General features: G+C 44.3%; 1 protein-coding gene across 1 annotated transcript in view; it reads right to left on the bottom strand.

The window, feature by feature from the left end:
• Nucleotides 1–123: 123 nt before the first annotated feature.
• Nucleotides 124–22,859, bottom strand: part of CUNH1orf105 (chromosome unknown C1orf105 homolog) — a 36,590-nt gene continuing 13,854 nt past the window's right edge. The window contains exons 3-7 of the mRNA XM_025877985.2: nucleotides 20,037–20,127; nucleotides 13,045–13,119; nucleotides 7,080–7,147; nucleotides 3,604–3,671; nucleotides 124–502 (exon numbers count right to left, since the gene is read on the bottom strand). Coding sequence (XP_025733770.2) covers nucleotides 357–502; nucleotides 3,604–3,671; nucleotides 7,080–7,147; nucleotides 13,045–13,119; nucleotides 20,037–20,127 — 448 coding nt within the window. The 3' untranslated portion in view covers nucleotides 124–356. The remainder of the gene's footprint in view (nucleotides 503–3,603; nucleotides 3,672–7,079; nucleotides 7,148–13,044; nucleotides 13,120–20,036; nucleotides 20,128–22,859) is intronic.

Raw genomic sequence — 22,859 nt, 5'->3', positions numbered from 1 at the left:
TCTCTAGCCCCCTGCCCTGAAGAAGAGCTGAAAGATAATTCAAGTCTTAGAAACAGAAGGATGTTGTCTATTATAACACAGTTAAAAATCTTAAGAAAATAATAAAATTAATGACACCCAAAATGTTCCATTTTAATCAGTAAATCTTTATAATCATGGCAATTAAATCACTTGTCTTTAGGAAAATGAGAAGACAATGGCAAGAGCTAGAATTCGAGCAACTTACAACAAGGGAAAAGTGAGTCACCTTTTTGGTGACAGGAGGGAATTAGGCTAATATGCCTGAAACTGCCTTGGTTAACTTGTTTTCTCTCTGTGAGTCTGGAAGGTGAAGCTCCATAGTGAGCTCTGACCACTCACTGCCTCATTGTCTTGCCCTTTGGCTCCTTTCTGGGCAAGGAAGAGAGTTGTGTGTCCCGCAGAGTTGCGTAGGTATCTGCCAACAGTCCGTGGAAGACAGCTGTCCTGGGGCCCAGAATGGGCAGTCTGTAGTGAATACTCTCTGGAGGACAGTGCAAGAAGAAGGAAAAACAAGGGCTTCTTAGAATCTATTTTTAAAGAAGTTCAAAATGTCAAAAGGTCACCAAAGACTTTTTCAACCTTATAAAACAGATTCAAAATTCACCTAAGAATTCCTTTTAATAGAACCATTTTATCCTGCACAAGATTTAAGCTCCTATAAATCTTGTTGAAGAGGTCAGAAAAGAGAACCTAGAAACAAAACTCAAGAATTAGGAGTCATTGCCAATTAAATAAAAAGTGAATATAAAATGTGTCTGGAGTTATAATGTGGGTTGAAGGGAAAAGAAGATTCAATTCTCAGGATAGGGTAACTGGGTGATGGACATTAAGGAAGCCATGTGATGTAATGAGCACTGGGTATTATATAAGACTGATGAATCACAGACCTGTACCTCTGAAACCAACAATACTTTATATGTTAATTAATTGAATTAAAATTTTAAAAAATATATTAAAAAAAGAAGACTTTTCAGGGACACATATATGGTTCTACTTTCAGAAAACAAACATGATCTTACGAAAAGTCTACAATAGTACTTGTATTTCAAAAGGAACCTTCATTTTATGAAATAATTTAAATTAGCGTTCTTTAAAATCCTCATCATCCTGACCTCTTCTTCAAATGTGATTTTATTTACAAAAATGTTGGTTAATATTCAGCTTTTCCAGAAGACACATTGCTTGAAGGATAACGTCTTTCTATTGGAAGTCACTGAATGGAAGGGAACTGGAGTCCTGAATTCTCTGGAAAAGCCCCTCACCCAGCTGGATGAGAGCTAAGAGATGTCACAAGACCACAAACCTAGGATCTGGTTCGGTCTCATCACTGTAATGAAGAGGAAACAGAGGTCCTGGGTCACAGGCACCGATGTTTATTGACAACAGGAGCCTGTACGTGTCATGGAACTCTGGATTGGAAGCCAGAGTCAAGATAAATGAATCCGGAAGAAATCCCCATAACTTATGGAGATAGGCTCTTTCTGTTTACTTAGTTCTCACTAATAATTACTGATAACATATAAGGGTTAGCTGAATCCAGAAACGTACTAGAAGTCACTGTTGTGATCAAGGAGAGGAGTTAGACAATGATTGGCAGTTATGTTCATTGGGATGAGTCAGCCATGTGGTATTTGTAGGATGACCACAGGCAAGGCAGCACAGGTGGGTGGCAGCTTCAGCAATAAGCAAGTGCTGTAGCAGGGACACGTCTAAGCTGCAGAAACCTGTGGGGCCAGGGCAGTGTCAGCAGTTTTTCTGGGTTGATCAAAGGTGAAGACTTCTCATACTGAGTGTCTGGCTCTCAGGGGCGGGGGAGGAGGAGCGCTGGGGAGACGAGGGGGGGGGGGGGGGGGCGGCAGAACGTTTCTCTGGCTTTACGGGTGGGAAGCCAGAGGCCCAGACAGTTTAAACAGTTTGGCCAGTCCTGTAGAGCAAGACTAGGACCTGAACCCACGTCTCCTTGCTTCTAGGCTAAGTGCTTTTACCTCACCTCAGAGGGCACCTGCAGGGGCAAAGCTCAGCTCAGAAATGTCACAGCTGGAATTGATAGATCTGCCAAGCTTCAGCTCCTAGTCAGCTCCAGAAGCACTCTCCCCGAAGTCCTACCTCTAAGATTGCTCTCTTGGATGGACTCTATGGGCAAGAATCATAAGATGTCCAAGAACATAATGTGCTGACCTTATGTACACAAAGTCTAGTTCTTATATTGGTGACTGAAATACACTCCCATGGTTAATAAATTGATGAAAGGCATCTTATCGCACTGCCCTGTAAAATCACAAAATAAACATTCTTGCTGAGGGAAGGGCATGTAAGTGTGTGTGTGTGTGTGTGTGTGTGTGTGCGCGTGCGTGCGCGCGCTCTACTCCTTTGTGAGGCAGGCCTGAAAAAATCCAGGTTCAAGGAAAACTCAGAATGAGCATGTGACTGGAAATGAGAACACTGAAACCAAGAGCACATGCATGTCACCCAGTGTTCTCTTGGCTTCCAGAGAATGAGGTGCTCACACACCAGCGAACAGCGGAGGGGGAGCTTTTCTTGGATGGATGTTCCTAGCTCTTGGCTCTTTAGTTTCACTTTGGCTAAATGAGAGCCAGGAGGTAGGCCAATATTTCTGGATACCTAAGAAGGGATTCACTGGGCCTGGCGGTCTTTTCCCTCCTCTCCAATGATGTGAATATCTGCATGCTTCAGCTGTTTACCGGAGCCTGTGGTCCCCCCTTTCAGCATCCCTTCCAGATATCCCTTCTATCTTCACATTTTCTCTCTGGATGCCTTTTCAGCAATTCTGGATCTAGCTCCCCTGTCGATGGAGCTTAGACTCTCCCGTTTGTATAAAGCAAAGAAAGGGATCTCGATTTTCCTTCTTGTGTATATTAAATGAGAGAAAAGCCAGAGGTGGCCTCAGTTAATATGGGAGAAATGAGAAGATGGATAAACTTACTAACATAACAGCCTCTACTGCACCAACCCCTTGATCTGTATCCCCCCAAAGAATGACCTGCACCCACCTTCACCAGCTCAGTGGTGACATCTCTAAAAGATGAGACATAGGTCGATGCTGAAGCTGGAGCTGGAGCCGATATCCTTGTCTATCAATAGCAAGTGGACATAAGAATAGCGCTGGGCAGCTGCCAGAAGGCAGGTGGTTTAGGAAGGCTGTGGGGTGGGAGGTTCAGGGATTTGGAGAGGCCATTCCAAGGATGTGGGGATGCACTTCCTTTCCCACCTTAACTGCCTGAAAGGGAATTACCTACTTTGTGCCCCATTTCCGTGAAAATTCTTCAGCAAGTAGATATGAGGCTCTTTAGAAAGAATGAGGCAGATCCCTGTGGCATGGAGAAGACCTGGGAAGGAGCTTGGCACAGAGGTCAGTGAGGCCTGGGAAGGGGCCAGGTGGGGCTGGCCTGAAGGGGGGGCTGGGGGGCAATCAAAACAGGCCATAAGCAGTATGTGAAAAGAGAAAGGGGCAGACAGAGGGAATTTGTTCGGAAAATTTAGAAACTATCTTAGGGATTAAACTTTTCATCCTACTACTCTGGAGGTAGTATGTCCCCCACTACAAGTACTCCGAACACAAACCTGTTGAGATGTCATTATGGGAACATTTGGATACAGTCTGAGTTTTTGGTGGAGGAAGACTCATCATTCTGTTTGGAAGAAACAAGAAAACACATCAGTCATGTGGCTAAGGCTTGGTGGAAAGGAATGTGCCTTTATACATTTTAAAACACAGATGCTTTCTTGAAACCAGCACCTGTTAACCTGGTGCTCAGACCACTTTGCCACAGTCTATGATGATGGGGCCAGAGACCACTATATCTCAAGCTCTCTCACTTTAATGAATTTTGATAAAAACTTCTTAAAAAATATTTTATTCACTGTCAGAACATGTGTGGTCTAAATAGAAGGAATCAAGAATCCTCCAATTTCCAGAAAAAAAAAAAAAAAAGAACAACTCTTCCAGATCAGTAATCTACCCTGCCAAGTGCAAAACAGAATATTTTGGTTCGAACCTTCTTATTTTATTTTTATTTTTTTGCCTTAAAATCTCTTCTTTTATTCCCATCAATATTATTCTGTGAGATTAGTTTCTCTACTGTTGAATGTTATTAAAGCAAGACAGAAACCATTTAGAAATACTTTGTTGTCAATCCAACTTTGATTAAAGAAATTTTTAAAAATCTTTATTTATTTAAGTAATCTCTACGCCCGATGTGGGGCTTAAACTCACGACCCTGAATCAAAAGTAGCATGCTTTTCCAGCTGAGCCAGCCAGGTACCCCTAAATCAATTTTTATAAAGATTATTTTTATTTATTGAAATTTTTTTTAGTTTTTATTTTAATCATCCAGTGCTCATCACAAGTCTACTCCTTAATCCCCATCACCTACTTCACCTTCCAATTTTAGAGAAAATGTCTTGACCACATCTCCTATTTCTCCTGGTGGCTAAGGCTGTGGAAGTGACCCTTGACCAAAATGGTATGAGTCCAAACCATTTCTACATTAAATTGCTTAATTTCTAAAGACTGACAAATCTGCAAACTTTGATGGGATCTGCACTCATTTCATTGTTTCCATTTCTTTTTTTTTTAAGATTTTATTTATTTATTTGACAAAGAGAGGCACAGTGAGAAAGGGAACACAAGCAGGGAGAGTGGGAGAGGGAGAAGCAGGCTTCCCGCTGAGCAGGGAGCCCAAGGCAGGGCTCGATCCCAGGACCCTGGGATCATGACCCGAGCCAAAGGCAGACGCTTAACGACTGAGCCACCCAGGCGCCCCTCATTGTTTCCATTTCTACAAAGATTTTTCAAGATTATTTTTACTTTGCCACCAAAAATATGGCGCATCTGGCCAGTTTATCTTACTCAGTTGCCATTGGAGGAATCAGTGGGACTAAGGAAAAGAAAAACTCCTATTACCCATGTTGAACAAACAGGAAGGTGGTCTTTCTAAGACTGAGAAATTAAGATTTGTTTGCACTGTAATTCAACAAATATATATCTCTCCACTCATCTTTTCTTTCTCTCTTTTTCTCCCTCCCTCCCTTCCTTCTTTCCTTCATTCCTTCCATTCAACAAACATCACTTAATTTCTACAAGGGTTACAATTAAAGTCACTTTTTAAAAACTCTTATTTCGGTAAGGACAATTCTTCCTGCCTATACATAGAGAGAGACTCAAAAACCGTGAGGACAGATTTTTATAAGCTACTAACAGAACCAGGACCTTACTTTATAGTCACACTAGCTAAATCTCAAACAGAAGTGGTCTGTTTTCCTTCATTACATTGAAAAAAATGACCCATCTAATGATACTTCAGGTTGGTGTAGACATGATTTTAGGATTGGTTCAACCCTTAGTCTAGCTCAAGGAATTAAGAGTTGTTTGTTTATGTATCACATGACCTCACTGATATGAGGAATTCTTAATCTCAGGAAACAAACTGAGTGTTACTGGAGTGGTTGGGGGTGGGAGGGATGGGGTGGCTGGGTGATAGACATTGGGGAGGGTATGTGCTACGGTGAGCGCTGTGAATTGTGCAAGACTGTTGAATCACAGATCTGTACTTCTGAAACAAATAACGCAACATATTTTAAGAAAAAAGAAAAAGAAGAAGATAACAGGAGAGGAAGAAAAGGGGAGTATGTCAGAGGGGGAGACAAACCATGAGAGATGATGGACTCTGAAAAACAAACTGAGGGTTCTAGAGGGGAGGGGGGAGGGGGATGGGTTATCCTGGTGATGGGTATTGAGGAGGGCACGTTCTGCATGGAGCACTGGGTGTTATGAACAAACAATGAATCATGGAACACTGCACCAAAAACTAATGATGTAATATATGGTGATTAACATAACAATAAAAAAAGAGTTGTTTGTTTAAAACCCGCTAATGATTCTGGAATTTGGGACTTTATTTAAAATACCAAACTTGCAAGATAAATGAACTGGGGCAACAAATTTCAAAAGTTTCTGTCATAGAGGAAACTTTTGCTCGGAAATCCCAGACTTTAGATAGTTCCATTTTCTATTTAAAGTCTGTACAGAATACTTATTTGAATTACTTTTATTATGATCTGATAGAAGCTTTGAAAAAGTTGCAGGTAAATGTTATCAGTGCTGGAGCGTGTTGTCCTCAAACACACTACCCATTCCTCCTTGACCCTGTCTCTCTGGGCCAGGCACCCAGCACATGGGTTCCATACATCTGAGTATACACTGCAGCTTGGAGCAAATTTCATAAAAGGAATCCTAACATCTACTGCTGTCCAGCATAAGGTTACAAAAAGACCTATCTATTTTTCAATATTTTGCTTTCTCTATGAGGAAAAGAAGTTGAAGATTGCCATTGGATCACATATAACTTTTTTGATTAGTCACATCAAATCTGACCATGTCTGTTTGCCTACATTCCAACCATCTACGGTTAGGGCAAGTCTACCTACACTGGTGCTTTAGCCAGGGTGAGTCTGCATTTCGAGTTTTTTAATGAAGTAAAAGCTTCTTTAAAGTCCTTTTTCCCTTTCTGATAGTTAAATATGGGGGAGGGGAACCCTGAAATCCAACTAATCAAAATTCTGACTGGATTTTATTTTTTATATACTTGATCTTGATAAGAAAGCAGCAAACGACAACCAAACTGATGACAGGAATTTTGGTTACTGAGAAGTAGCAGAGGATGTCCTGGGCTGAGAACAGATTGTGTGTGAGGTCCCATACCTTCTGAATTACGTAAGTCATCTACATGGAGAATGCGTACTCGGTTCTGCCTGAGTTACCAAAGGAATCTTGTATCCTCCTCTTTGTACTGTTCTTGGGAAGGTGGAAAGGTAGATTATACTTTCTACTGTAATTTTAATAGCTGTTCAAGCAAAAAGGTGAAAACAACTTTTTTTTGTCTCTCTCGTTTAACCAGAAAATGAAACCACTCAAGAAGCCCATTCTCTAAGCATTCCCTGAACATTCTACTTATTATGTTTCTCAATCCACTGTCCTGTGCCCCCAAACTGATATAAACAGAATTAAAATAATGTCCTGATTTAAATCTTAGACTTACCTATGACTCATAAAATTCTCAAAGGATAATTTCAGATTATGAGGGATTATCATAGTTCTTGGTTGTACCTGAGAAAGAAAGTCTCATTTAGAACATTGCCCCAAACTGTATTCCAGTTTAAATAAATAATGCACCACCTTAGCAAACTCAAGTTGTATTTAATATTAGAATCATTCATATATTCTTTTGTGATATGAATGAACAAGAGGGGATCGCCTGCCCATAAGTCATAGAGTCTATGTTCTTCCCTGGTTATCAGATTTTGAAGTTAGAAACCTCAAGATTGGTAAAGCCTCCAATTCTCTTTGTTTAGCTCACCCCCCAACATTCTTCAGGTCTCAGATCACCTGTCAGCCTCTCGCGGACACCACTGACTCCTGGACCACTGTTAGGTAGTCCTCTGCCTTACGTTCTCACCGTTCCCTAGGCTTCCTCTACCAACATACTCCTAAGGTTTTTATTGTAATTACTTGCTTGATGTCTGGTTTCCCTCATAGACTTTCAGCTTCATGGGGGCAGAGACCATGTCCCTGTTTTTGTATTTCCAAGTTCTAACACAGTGCCTGTTCAAGAAATATTTGTTGATCAAATTAGTGAATGAATGAACCCACTTTGAAGCACACTTGAAAGTTTTAAGTGTGCCCTTCCTAGTGGACTATAATAAATTACACAGTTATACCATTCCTGATTAAGACATTATTTTCTTAAACTTTTCCAGATTCGTTACTGGCACTAGATATTGGTTTTCTTTAGGAGCTCAGGCTTTCACTAAGAATCACTTTTCCCCCCAACATTTCTCAAAAGATATCATAGCCATGGCAGTGAAAAGATAATCACAAATGTGAGTGCAGGTGTTCAGTTGGGCTATTCATTGAGTGACTTGTGATTTAAATGTATGACACAATGAAGCTGCAAATTACTATGTGGTAAGGGCCTTCAGAGGTGCTTGAAAAGAGAGAAGAATCTGAACATTAGGTCTATAGAAATGCCAATCACTTACAGTATTTAATCAGATTGTTGCAACTCATCAGCTGAGGGGAAGCATCCAGGGGGAGGAAAGAAATGATCCGATAACAGTAGCATATGGGAGTAGCGAGGGCAGCAAAGGCTTTGATGAGAACCTGGTAAGAGGCTTCTAGATACTTAAAAGGGATGAGAATAAAGGAGACACACTGCCTTTCTAAAATTTCTTCTGAAATTGGCTCTGTTGCAAAGAAAGATGGTGGAAACTCTCTACCTTCTCCTGATTATACGACCCCTTTTCAAAAGCCCCTAAATCCAGCTAGTGCTATTGTATGCATGAGTGGGCTATCGGGGGCTACCCCAGAATAAAGCTACCAAGGAGAGCAGTTTTGTCCCTGAGAAGAAGTGTGTCCTGTGGGCAACTCCTAGTCAGTCTGGAAAACTATGCATTGTCTTCTTCTGGGAAGACTTCTCTGATATCTACTTCTCATGCCTGTTCACATCCTACCAGCTCTATTTCTATTTCTATTCATCATTTTATTATCATTATTTGCTTACCCATTGGCTCCTTAAAGGTAGGGCTTATGTCTTATTCTTTTATTTATTTATTTTTCCTCTGTAGCTGAGCTATTACCTAAGTACCTGGCCCATGGTAGGCAGTCAATAAATATTTATTGAAATGAACTGATGTATGTAAATAGATTTTGAGACCAATGAACATACATATGTTGGAGAACGGCTCCCTACAGTATGTCCAGCTTGACATCCTACTTTGAAGGGGCTTGCAAGTGTGTATTAGAGAGCAATGCACATAACAGAAGGACTACATAATAGATGTTTTAAGGGGAAGATGAGCTGTTTGGAGCAGACACATAATAAGAGACAATTTACATAAAACTAAGGTGGCTATCCCTGGTGACTCACAGCCATAACTTTCAGTAGGTAATTTCTTCCACACTAAATAATTGAGCTCCTGGACCAGGGTACTCATATCCAGGAGTATGAGTAGTCATGCAAAACAGGTCCTACTAGGATTTTTCTTTTTTGATATTCATCCACTTTATGCTTTTATTTTTTTAAAGATTTATTTATTTATTTATTTCAGAGACAGAGATAGCAGGAGAGAGCATGATTGGGGAGGGGAGAGAGGGAGAAGCAGGCTCCCCACGGAGCAGGGAGCCCGATGTGGGGCTCCATCCCAGGACCCTGGGATCATGACCTGAGCTGAAGGTAGACGCTTAACTGACTGAGCCATTCAAGCACCCCATTTATGCTTTTATTTTTAAAAATATTTTTTCTAGTGCTAATCTTTTTCTTTTTAATTCAGACACCTAAGATTCACCATCTCAATGTACAACTCAGTGGTTTTTAGTAGCATCACAAAGTTGCACAACAATCACCACTATCGACTTCCAGAAGATTTTCAACAGCCCAGAAAGAAGCTCTGTCCTCATTAGCACTCATTTTCATTCATTCATTCCCCAAGTCCTTGGCAACCACTATCTATTTTCTGTTTCTACAGATTTGCCTATTCTGGACAATTCATATAAATGAAATTGATATAACATGTGGCCTTTACTGTCTGGTTTCTTTTATGTAACAAAATGTTTTCAAATATTATCCAGGTTGTCGCATATATAAGTACTTTCTTTTCATGGCTGAATAATATTCCATTGTATGGATCACATTTTGTTTATGCATTCAACAGTTGATGGATCTTTGAGGTATTTTCACTTTTTCGCTATTATGAATTAATGTTGCTATGAACATTCTTGTACAAGTTTGTGTATGGACATGTTTTCAGTTCTCTTGGGTATATATCTAGGATGGAAATGCTGGGTCATATGGTGACTCTATGTTTAAGTTTTTGAGGAATTGCCAATTGCTGTTTCCTAGAGCAGTTGCATTGTTTTACATTCCTACCAGCAATGGATGGGGATTCCAGTTTCTCCATATCCTCGTCAACACTTGTTATTATCCACTTTTTTATTATGGGTATTCTTTTGGGTATCAAATAATGTCTCATTATGGTTTCAGTCACATTTCCTTAATGGTTAATGATGTTGAGCATCTTTTCATGTGTTTATTGGCCATTTGAATATCTTCTTTGGAGAAATGTTTATTTAAATTTTCTGTCCATTTTGAAATGTGTTTGTGTTTTTATTGTTGAGTTGTAAACTTTTTAAAAATATATTTTGGATTCTAGTCCCTTTTCAGATATGTGATTTGCATTTTCCCCCCTTCTGTGGGTTGTCTTTTCATGTTCTTGATGGTGTTCTTTGCAGCAAAAAAGTTTTTAATTTTGATGAAGGCGAATTTAGGTAGTTTTTGTTGTTGTTTGTGCTTTTGGTGTCACGTCTAAGAAACCATTATGTTATTCAAGGTCATGAATATTTACACCTATGTTTTCTTCTAGGAGTTTCATGTTCTAGCTCTCACAATTAGATCTTTGATCTATTTGTAGCGATTTTTTGTATATGGCATGAGAGAGGGGCATAACTTCATTCTTTTGCATATGGATATACAATTGTCTCAGTACCATTTACTGAAAAGACTGTTCTTTCCTCATTAAATTCTTTTGACACCTTTGTCAAAAATCAGCTGTTCAGGACCTCTTATTCTTATGGAGATCCCATAGTATATAATTAAATTTGATTTTCTCCTGTTAAAAAATTTTTTTAGTTGTTCACAAATGTAAGGTTTTATTTCTGGACTCTCAATTTTTTTTCCACTGATCTATATGTTTATCCTTTGTCAGTACCACAAAGTCCTGATTATTGTAGCTTTATAGTAGGTTTTGAAATCAGGAAGTGTGAGTCCTCCAACTTTGCTTTCGTTTTCAGGATTGATCTAGGTATACTGCATCTCTTGCATTTCTATATGAATTTTAAGATCTGCTTGTCAATTTCTTCAAAAACATCATATGAGATTTTGAGAGGAATCACACTGAACATGTACATCAGTTTGGGAGTATTGCTATCTTAAAATCCATAAACATGGTTTTTTTGCATTTATTTAGGTCTTCTTTAATTTCTTTACATGATGTTTTATAGCTTTTGATGTACAAGTTGTGCATTTATTTTGTTAAATTTATTCCTAAGTATTTTAATTTTTTGATGCTATTGCAAATGGAACTTTCTTAATTTCATTTTTGGATTATTTATTGTTGGTATATAGAAATAGAATTGATTTTTGTATATTGGCCTTGTATCCTGCAACTCTGCTCTACTCATTTATTAGCTTTAATTGTGTTTTGTGGGTCCCTTAGGACTTTCTAGATGTAAGATTATGCCATCTGAAAATACAGCTTTATATCTTCCTTTCCAATCTGGTTGCCTTTTATTTCTTTTTCTTGTCTTAACTGCCCCACCTAAAACACACAGTACAATGTTAAGCAGAAGCAGCAAGATTGGACATCCTGGTCTTATTTCTGATCTAAGGGGAAAATATTCAGTCTTTCTTCATTGAGTATGATGGTAGCTGTTGGTTTTTCATAGATATGCTTTATTGGGTTGAGGAAGTTCCTTTTATTTTAGGAGCCTTTTTATATCTTCCCCAGCATCTGCCTTCAGCCCCCTGCTAAGAAATGAGGGGTCTCAGTGACTACAGCAGAAATGCAGTACCCCAACCCCAGGAGGAATCTGAAGCGTTGTTGTACATAGTGAAGTAAGTGTATTTATTTCATGCTCATTTTCTAAATTCCTATAGTTTCCTACCAGGCATATGCACTGGTTCTGACTTTCATGTTTGAGGTCTTTCTTTTTGGGATCTGCAGTGAATGGTAAAACCACAGTGTGTGGTTCTACTCCAGTCAGGCCTGGGCAAGGGCAAAGGTCAGAGAAGAGGTCTTGAGAAAGAGAGCAGCTGCTGAAGTCCCAAGTGAGCCATCTGGCAAAAGTCAGCTTGGGCCCAGGGTCAGTGCATTCTAAATGTGGATACAGGAATAAGACCAGGAATAAAACCAGGAGAAATCCCAATCCCAGTTTCCCAGATTCCAGTCAATGCTAATATTGAATGCTGTGATCTTAATTAAGTAGAACGTGAACATAGATTGTAACATTCAGATACATCTTTGTCCATAGCTTCAGTTAAATTTCCAAATCCCACAGAAAAATTTCACAAAACTGCTGGTCTCTTTCATATCCTATTAGTCAAAGCACTTTCACCATTAACGCATCAGAGGCTCTCTTACGTCTCCTGATTTTCTTCTACTCCTTGCCCTTCCTCTTATTGCACATAAGTCCAGAGTCAAAGGAGAATCATAGGATATCAGAATTGCAAAAACCCTTCCTCAACTCCTACCCTAAACCTAACCGTTTAACTAAATTAAACTTCAACCCAAGCCTGACTGACCCTAACCCTAATCCTCAACCTGACCCAAGTCCTAACGCTGACCTGTACAGCATTCCTCCAGCCGCAGGCCTCTTTCTGCAGCAACTCTGATGGATGGCAGAGCTTCGTCCTTGTTTCCTCCATAACCCCTTGTTACCCTTCATCCCCCACCATTCTGCACCACCAGGTACAGACACCACCACCCCCAGCTGGAAAGCGCTAGAGGATGTCTCCTTAACTTTTATTCTGAGGTGCTGATCGAATTGATATACCCAAAGATCAAGCTGCTTGTTTCATGACTGCAATGGTAGAAGCAGGTTGTGTTGTATGGGTGTGCGTTGTGTTGCGTTGTATTGGGGAAATGTAAAGGGGGGAGAATTCCACAACCTCCTGAACCTCTACAGCAGTGTAGTTACTTTAGGCTCTCAAAGTAAAGTGGTTCATCTCATCTCTACCCCTCTGACTCACCTACCCTAACTCATCTTTTGGTTTCTTGAAAATGGAGAGGGTTTATTGCATTGTGTCAGATAATGATGCTCCCAGGGCCAACAGGTCCTTTTTTGCAGCCTTCCCTGCAAAAAGTGTTGTCTCTCCACTGGACTCTGGTGGGGGAGGGGTAGTGCTGTGCCCTGGGAGGCCCATGCTCATCTCTGCCATCCCGCTGACCTACCATTTTTATTTCTTGACATATGGAGCACAGCTGCTTGTTTCTGATCAGCATGGGGTTACTCTGGATCCTCCTGGCCTGAGGGGAGAGAGAAACAGAGGGAGGTGAGGAAACAGTGGGGGTATTCAGAGCAGCAAAGAAGGGGGACAGGGCTGGAGGAGTAAGAGAGGTAACAGTTATTCCTTCCATAAAACAGAGGGAGTCTCTGGTCTCAGGAGGTGGGATGGTGGATGCTGAGTCCTAGGTGGATGCTGAGTCCTAGGCAGATGCTGAGTCCTAGGTGGATGCTGAGTCCAGGCTTGGCTGCCGGTGGGAGGTTCAGAAAGAGTTTAGGCAGGAGGGGGTGAACCACAGACTAATCGGTGTCTAATATAGTGGTACAGGTGCAACTCACCCTTCTTCGCTCACACTGACATCAGAGCCATGAGGCATGTTCATAGGAAGAGTATAATATAGGGGAGAAGAGGGTTGGAGGGACAGACAATAACTATCACTTAAAGCCCCCGCCCCCGCCACTCGATTGTCTGCTGACCTCTTACTACATGTGTGTACCCCTGTGACCTGACCTGTTCCTGCTGCCCTGTGAGGGGTGGGGAACCAGGAGAGGAGGAATATGTCTCTGCAGTGCAGGAAGTGCCTGGGGTGTGCTCCCAGGGTGACCTTCAGTGGACTGGTCTGTGAGTAGCTTCATCCTCTGAGAGACATAAAGCATTTGGGTGAGGCACTATTATTGAAGGTACGAGGACTGAAAACTAGAGACAAAGTTGGATTCTTTTGACAAATATTTAAAATACACTTCATCTTTATAGGCCATTTAAAGAGAATCAATTGCATACTACAATGTTGTGGGTTGGTATGTTAAAACATGAGTGTGAACAGCTCGATTCATTCATTCAGCAACGGACATTTATTGTGAGGCCACCGTGTGGGGGGTGCTGGGCTGGGGCCACAGAGATAAATAAGACATTTTCTGGCCCTAAGGCAGGCCAGGGAAAAATACAAATTCACTCATTTGCCCATTCATTAGGTACTGGGGTCCCTGATCTGCCCGCAAGCCGCTTACCACTCAGCAGACTGCGTACAAGGAACTCCAATGGTGTGGAAGGTACTATGACAGAAGTATGCTGAGGCCACTGTGAAATGGAAAAAAGCCACAGAACTCACCTGGGTGGGCGGGGGGCATAGACGGAAGGGTCTGAGAAGGGCTACTGGAGCCGGCAATGCCTGGGTAGGTGTTGGTGGGGTGAACAAGTTGAGGGGAGGACATTCCAACCCCCAGGAAACACTGCAGCAGCGCAGAAGAATGACCTAGTGCATTGGCATCAGGTAACCGAGGTTAGCTGTCTGGTGAGTGGAGTGGGCAGAGAGGTCAGAGAGGCAGAGACTCCTGGGCCTTTGGCAGATTCTACCTTCTGCCAGATCTTCCCTGATCTCCTGGGGGTGGTATCTCCCGGGGTTTGGCTCCTTCTCCCATCCCTCACCTCTGTGAGTTCTGAGACTAAGATACATCTCTGAAACTGTCATCCAAGGCTGGATGCACTAGATATCATAGAAGCAGCAATGATATTTCTGGGCCTTCAGAAAAGAGAGACTACGTCCCATTGCAGGATTAGGAGAAGCTTCGAGAAGTGGCATTTACACTGAGTCTGAAAGGATGCAGAAGGCATAGACAGGTGGAGGTGGCAGTGGGAGGATCCTTGGGCAGATTTGGTTTTGGTGGAGTTACCAGCCGATTCTTGTTTTTCCTGTAGTGGATTCCTTCTCCTTTTCCAGATTTCCGGTTTCTACATAAGAATAAGAGTTCATTGCAAATCAAGCAACAGACATATCTGAGAGGCCTTCAGGCTGCATGGCAGGATCTTGCCAAGTTAATGATGGCTGCAGATGTGACCCCCGAGTTGCATAACCATGATGACCGGCATCCTGTGGGACCTGAAGACAAAATGTTTTATATATTGTCCTGGCCAGCTTTGTTAACTCCTCATCTGTTAAGACACAACTTCGCTATTACTTTCTCAGAAAGTCTTTTTCCTGGCCCTCTTATCATTTTGCACACCCCTAACCTGATTTGGGTGCTTGCCATTCTGAATCCATCACAGACTTGGTATAGCGTTTTGTTGTATTTTGTCCATTATTCTTTCTCCTTCCTTCCTTCCTTCCTTCCTTCCTTCCTTCCTTCCTTCCTTCCTTCCTTCCTCCTTTCTTTCTTTTTTAAATGTGTTTATTTCCTCCACCAGGCTGAGAGTTCTTGAAAAGCAAAAACACATCTCAAACATCTTTGCATCCCTAGAGCCCATCAAGAATCTGGCACACAGGAGGCATTCGAGCTGAGGGGGAGGGGCAGAGGGAGAGGGAGAAGCAGGCTCCCGGCTGACCAAGGAGCCCGACGTGCAGCTCAATCCCAGGACCCCGGGATCATGACCTGAGCCGAAGGCAGACACTTAACCGACTGAGCCACCCAGATGCCCCCGTAGTAAGCATTTTAAACTATCACACATAACATATACTTATATGTGTATACAAGGAAATCGAAGCAAACAATTTGGGATTCCACGTTCTGTAGACCTCCGCTTCCCCCCGCGCACCCCCACCCACCGCCTTGCTTTCTTTCCTAGCCCTGGAACCAAAGGTCTTCCCCTTCTGCAGCATTTGCTGCTCACTCTTGGTTTCCCCAAGGCCAGCTCAGCAGCAGTAGCAGGGATGGCAAGTGAACTGGCTGGGGCTTCAGAGCACAGGCCCCTGGTGGTAACATCTGCAGAGTCAGAGCCACCAAGAAAAGCAACTCTGACATGGTAAGTGGGGTTCTCATTTTCCAAGCAGCTGTCCCCAGGATGGCAGATGGCAGTTGTGATGAGAAAGTGAGAGCAACCTTTTGTAGCCCGGCCAAGGTACGACGCACAATGCAGCCGGGCCAGAAGCCAGTCTGCTCTTCATATGTCACGATGGGAGAAGTCTTAATATTTGAGGTCAATACCTGCTGAGGTTCGTAAGGTCTGGCTCATGGCCCAGGTCCTTGGCCTTCTTGAATCTTTGATAAAGAAACAGAGAAACATGTTTCTCTCCTTCTCCCCCTCTCCACCTCTCTCTCTCTCACACATACACACATACCTCTCCACATAACAAAAACTGAAAATGTAAAGGCACCAGATGGTGATTTTAAAAATAGCCCTCATGAGCATGCTGAGGAGCACTGACAAATTTGCCTCCATCTTCCCTGCCCTTTGACACCTCTGTTCCTTTCCTCCTTTCCACTCCTGCCTTCAGTGAGAGACACCTAGTGTGTCACCTCTAGTTCAGTCCTTTCTGTGAACACAACAAAGAAACTGTGACCCAGAAGGGTTAAGAGATTTGTCCAACCACACATGTATTTAGTTTCAGGGAGCCAGAAACTTCCTCGGATAAAGGGTCAAAAGATTACCTTTCCTCAAGGAGAAAGTGGATTCTGAGAATCCATATGAGGGCATAATGATTCCTATATCCCTTAGAAAAAAAAGTGGTGATCAGAGAGCTATTTTCAATATTCCAAAAAAGAACCCTCTGAAAATTACACATTTTCCTGCGATCTGAAATACCAGCCATCTCCATTAAAGAATAAAGCTGAATATAGTTTTTTTAAAAATACTCATACGGTTGACTTAGAAACATTTCAAACCTGCACAAAGTGTTATCAACAGTCATGCAGTTACCGTCCAGACTTATTAAACTTGGGTTTTATTACTGTCAGATCAGTGGTGGTCATTATTACCTCCCTTTTAAAATTGTATCTGTGGTTACATGGGTCTGGTCAATAGACCGAGGCAAAGGACTGAGGAGTAGGCAGGGTAGTTTCTGTGGTGGTCACGGGCTCTCAAAAACAGAGCCAGCGGGAGAGAAATAAGGAAACGAGCTCTTGGTGGTGAGACAATGGGGGGTTGCCCTCCTGTGCTTTTTCCCAGCCATGTCTGGGCCCCTGCAGCGTCTTTAGGCAAAGCTCTTTGTCACAGGTCTGCTGAGAGCGAGGTAAGTCCTGCTCTCCTCAGGACTCTGACTCCTGAGACTGGAACAACAAACCCAGATCAAAGAGAGGAGAGAGGCGGTGCGGGCAGGAGCCGAGGGAATGGGGCAGCGTTTTCGACTCCATTAGTTCCTGAGTAGCTCTTGCTCAGCGACACCCAACCCGCCAAGTAGGCCAAGGGGTCCCAGCGTCTCCCGCTGCAGGCCCCACGTGGCCCCCGGCCGCGCCGCCTTGCTGAGGAGCTGGGAGCCAGTCACCGCGGGGCCTCCCTTGTGCCTCCTGATAGCGCCCGGGGCTGTTCCGCGGCGTCTGGAGGAGTCCATGCCAGTCACTGGCCGGTGAACGTCCTTCCTGACAAAGGAGCCGCTCCGCAGGGCAGATGTCTAAACGGGGCAGTGGAGGCTCCATTTCTTCGTGTTCATTTTCTGTTTTTCCTCTTTGTCAGCTCTGCCTTTCCTCTGGTTTCCTTTTTTTTTTTTTTTTTTTTTTTTTTTGGCCCTACCTACTTCTCTGTGTCTCCCTCGGCTTCTGCCTTTGTGTCTGTTTGTCTTCCTCTCCCCATCTTCCAGTCTCTGAGCCTCAGTTTTCTTTCTGTCTCTCTGTCCATGGCTGAACAGTGCTGCAGACACCCAGACACCGGCCTCTACCACAGGACGGCTCCGGGGCAGGGCAGGAAGGCCACTTGGAATGTGAGTGCTCAAAGTTCGGCCCTCTGACCTGTGACTGGGAAGGGGAAGGGAGCCAGGTGGCGGGACCTTCGCACCTGTGCTCAGAGGCAGCCTTTTGGCGGGTCCCTGATTTAGAGGATAAAGGAAGAGATAGGGTGTCCACAGTGCACTCCACTCCCATCACATACAGCACAGTTTCTTTCCAGAGAGGAGCAGGTGCCTGCTGAGCCCACGTTTATCTCACCGGGTCCATGGGCAGGCCTTCGTGGTCACAGCCAACTCTGTGCAAATCTGCACACACAGACTTTGTTAAAATAATGTTTATCTTCCTTTAGCCGCCCCGTCTATTTTAGGGACTTTCCCACCATTGCCTCTCTTTGTTCAGCCTAGCAAAAAAAAAAAAAAAAAACAAAAAAAACATTCAGGTCTTGCCACTTCTCTGGGTCTTCATTTCCTTTTGAGGGCTCCTGTGTCACGTAAAACTTATCTTGAATACACGTGTATGTTTTTCTGCCGTTAATCTGTCTTACATCAATTAATTCTCTGGCGCGGCCAAACACCCTAAGATGGCAAAGGTAAACTTTGCCTTCTCTACACCTGCTTGCCTTTCCTATCTGCAGGGACAACTGTTTTTCACACACAGGCGCAGAGAGGGGGAGAGAGAGGTGGAGGATCCGGCCCCGGCGCGGTGAGGGTGAGGGCGAGATCCCGGAACTCTCCTCTCCTTGCAAGAGTTAACGACTGGCGGATTCCTGGGCTTGCCCAGAGACGGGCCTCCTCGGCTCAGCCTACTGGCCAAGGCCCGGGAAGCTGTTGCTCTTGGCTGCTCTCTAGTGGTCGCCCGGGAGTATTGCAGCCATGAAATTCTGAGCCCTGCGGAAGACGGGCCTCTCACTCGCCCTGGCCGTTATTAAATGTTTTCTTCTCCCGCCGCCTCCTGCCCAGGGGGTCTGGGGCCTAGAGTCTTAATGCCTCGGAAGGCACGATGCACTGAGACTCAGAGCTCACCTGGGATGAGAAGGTGCTCAGTGGCATGGGAGACCCTGTCTAAATCGGAAGTTCAAAGAGACAGTGACCGGAAGGCTTCCAGCTGGTTCTGCAGCAACTGCCCGGCGGATCCTGTCCGGGCTCAGCCCCCTCGGTGCACGTTACGGGGACACTCGCCCCTACAAGCCTGTCCCGGGGGTTGGGGGATTAGTGCCGTGACTCAAGCACAGCCCTGCCCCTAACTGTCCTGCGCTGAAAACCTGGAACATCTCTCCCCGCCGCTCCTGGCCCCTGGGGTCCTCTGCGCTCCGGCTGGGCCCACCCACCCGCGTGGTCCCGTTCCCCGTCAGCCCGCAGGTGTGGCCTGATTCCTCGTTTTCAAGCCCTTTCTGGACGCTCAGGCTCCGCGTCTTTGCTCCCCTGCTGCTTCCCTCCGCTGTGGAACTACCTTCCAGATCGCATGCGGGAGCCGCTTCCTCTGGAACCGTTCCCTGGTGCTCCCTGCTCACCCCTCCTTTCCCGCCCATCGCCTCGCCCGACCGCTGTGCACCTGTGCGGTCCGCGCACCTGTTCTTGGAGGTGCATCGGACTCGCCCCTCTCTCCCTATCGACGCTAAACCACAGAAGGCCTCCCTAAGCAGGGGTCTACCTCCTGTCACGACGGCCGGCCCCCTGGTGGCTCGCAGAGCGGAGCTGTCCCCATGATGGGGCGTCCCCGAGCGGGGAGCGGGGCGCTGTGACAGTGTTTAGGAACGCCGCCCAGGCCCACCAGCAGCCGGCCTGTGTACTTCTCAGGTGAGAAACTGCTCGTCCGCCCGGGAGTTCCCTCCCTCTGTCTCCCCACACTGCTGACTTCCTCCGGCACCTCTAAGATAGGGAACCCTCTGGGCGCTGCCCAGGAGCCAGTCACGGTGGATTTCTGGGAGGTGGAGGGGATAGGCGGAGGACAAGAGGAAATTCCACAGGTGTAGGATCTTGTACGTGGGAGACATAAGGGATCCAGAGTTGGTGATGGGACAGGGTCAGAGGCTCCAGAAGCTAGGACTGGCTCAGGACACAGGCTGAGCAGCTGTCCCTGAAGACCTCGGGGCCTATTTCTCCAGAGGATTGTGTTTGTTTGTTTTCATTTTTTGATGATTGTAACCTTTATTCTTAGTGCTAGTGCACCGTGAGCTTGAGTGAGCCTGCGATGCTCATTCTTTTCATTCAACAACTATCTATGGAACAGTGATGATGTTCCAGGCCCACGGCTCTGCTAAGAGATAGGAAACACTGTTACATTTACCCTCAATGTCATCCTGGAACCACTATGGGTTTCTTTGCAGTTAAAAAACAAAACTGCGTACCTTAGATAAGACATCTGGAACTTGAAACAAAATAGGCAAATTCCTATCCTTCTTGGATGAAATCAGAAAAGTAGCAGAGGCATGAGGATATCTGAAGTAATCAAAACAAAGCAAGTTAGGACCACAGTCTCTGGTTTGAAAAGCCAAGCCCATGGTTGTTTCAGAGATGTAGGGGTCAAAACGAACAGGCCCAAGATGTACCACTCTGGCCTGCAGATTATTTTGAGCTGAAAACAATCAAGGCCCAAAAGACTCAGGAAGAAACTTTGACCTTCCCCTTAACTGCCTAAAAGAATTTAGAGGACCTGCTCCAGGAGGAGAGCTATCCCATAGATTATATGTAATATAATATCAACTAGGTAATGAAGACAGGGAGGAACTTCACAAAGTCTGTTGAAATTCATCTCTGTGTCCCATTGTTTCTGGATGGCCCAGCAAACATTTGTTTACCAAACTTTGACACTTTCCATTCTTCCTGTGAGTTGTTTTCCTTCCCTTTGAAGTCACCAACCCCTGCCCCCTTCTCCTTACTTAGTTCAGGATGACATATATATGACATTTGGCATGACTGTCTTTGGAATCTCGTGTGGGTTCCTGTATGTACAAAATTAAATTTGATTTTCTCTTAGTAATGAGTCTCATGTCAATTTGATTCTTAGACCAGCCAGAAGAAACTTGAAGGGCAGAGAAAAATTTTTTCCTTTCCAACAGAGATAACCAGGGGACACCCAGAAGAGTTGTTTCCCACCCCAGTCCTGAAGGGCACAGACCATTTGGCAGCTTCCAAAGGATGGCTTTGCCCTCTTAAGTGATTCTGGCTTCTGTGTCCTTTTGTTTTGAACTAACCAATGCCAGTTGTGAATTGTTGGGAGACAGTATACAAATTAAGGCAGGAAAAAAGTTGTTCATAAATGTGTAATGGGTGAAATGCAACCAGATCTCCTTGAAAAGACCTGTGTAGAAATTATTCATATTTAATAAGTGCAGGTTTTTTTCATGCCTGGTCTGCTTTCTTGGGAGTCTGTGTCCTTGGGCACTGAATCCACTCATTTCTTCCCGTGGAACATATTCTTCCTCCAACCACTCTAGAACATTCTTTCTTTCTAGTCAGGGGGTGTAGCAGTGAAACTGCGGGGACAATATCAGTTCTCCTCACAGGGTGTGACCTGCCTCGCAGCTGTTGTGGCTCGTTTCATCACAATATAAGGGGCCAAGGCATTCAAGGGGGCCTGGTCATCATAAACTGCTTGTGTGTGCAATACTCTGCATGTCCCTGGCATTCCAGAAATGGAAACTTGGCATGCCAGGAACACCTCTCCTCTTTAATGAGGAAAGATTTCATTGTTCATTGTTCATTTATAACTCAGGCATGTGAAAGGAGTTTGGTATTCCTGAGGCATTTACAGTTTCATTTCTCCTCACCATTTCCTTGGGCCCTGGTAGAACAGGGGCAGTGGGTCTGACCCAGCCCCTTCACTGCCTTTATCTTTGATTTGTGAACAGCCTGCCTTGGACTTGACACCCAAATGCTGACCTAGGGAGACCAGAGGCCACTCTAGAGCTGCTTCAGCTCTCAATAATCTCAAATCAAGAGGGCCTCAGTGTGACCTGTGGGCTTTTGAGACTGACGATGAGTGTGTCTTCCATGTAGCAGGGCAGTCTTCTTTGAAGGAAGGAGGTCTGTGAAGGCCCTGGTGTTCAGAGGTGGGCTTCACTCGTCTAGCCCTGTACGTGTGTACAGGGGCTTGTAGTTGGGGGTGCTCTGAGTACATTTCACTAAATGTTTCTTTCTGTTTTTTAGACTGTTCTGTGTTAGAACTACTTGTCCAAAACCAGGTAATACTTAAAGCACATTTATAACTTTCTTACTGAGGTCTTAGAAAAAGTTTTTGCCAAAACAAACAGCTTGGAACCCAGAGTTTAAACCAGATGAAGAGTTTTTAGTCGTTAAGAATTGTTGATACTTAAACCATCCTTTCAAAAGACTTTGCATTCCTATGTCGTCTCCCCGAAAGCGCCAGGCACCACCCTGGTGCATATCCAGTCAGTGTCTTTTGAGGTAGAGAAGTGCAGTTTCTCTTCACAAGGGCTGAGATTGCTGCCCAGATACTCTGTTTAGAAATGAGTAGAGCTCCACTGACCACTGAGGTAATGTCTCCTTACGACTAGCTCAAGGTTAGCTGGCCAGAGGGAAAACTACCCCTTCCCTTCTGACTGTCAATAGTCTGTCCTTTCTGATACTCCAGGACCTGGCTGTCAGTTGTGTTCTGGGTCTGCCTTCTTCAAGCCCTCATCCTGTTCCCCCTCCCTACCCCTGACCCCAAAACTGTACAATCAGGGAACGAGAGCACCATGCCCAGTGCTGCTTTACTTTTGGCTGCAGGGGCAGGTCTAACGGGAATGGGGCTAAGATGGGATAGCAAGCTGTTACTCTACTTAGATGTCAAACACTAGCCGTTTCACATTAGCTAGACGTGAGCTAGAGTTTAGATACAAAGTTAAGTAAAAATAGCAGAAAAGAGCAACAGGCACTTCATAGGTGCTCTGAAAATACACAAATCTGTCTAGCTGTTTACTGAGAATGTGGCTTTTAAAAGGAGCAGCTGATAAAGCAAACATCTATGTTATTGAAGAGGGGATGTGGGGAGAGCGTCCCTCACGGAGACTCACTTATCTACGGGCAGGAGGGTATGTGTCTCCCTTTTCCCCCTCTGATTTCTCCCATTTGCCCCCACATTACCTCGCATTCCCCCTTCCTTCCATTTCCCCTCCCCAGAGCAGGGCTATATCACCATAGCCGGGGACCAAAAGTAGAGGAGAAAT

This window comes from Callorhinus ursinus, unplaced genomic scaffold (assembly GCF_003265705.2).
Source record: "Callorhinus ursinus isolate GAN/ISIS: 27379988/994484 unplaced genomic scaffold, GSC_fseal_2.0 scaffold13, whole genome shotgun sequence".
NCBI classification, from domain to species: domain Eukaryota; kingdom Metazoa; phylum Chordata; class Mammalia; order Carnivora; family Otariidae; genus Callorhinus; species Callorhinus ursinus.
The sequence above is the reverse complement of the archived record's forward strand: the minus strand, read 5'-3'. Positions and strand labels throughout refer to the sequence as shown.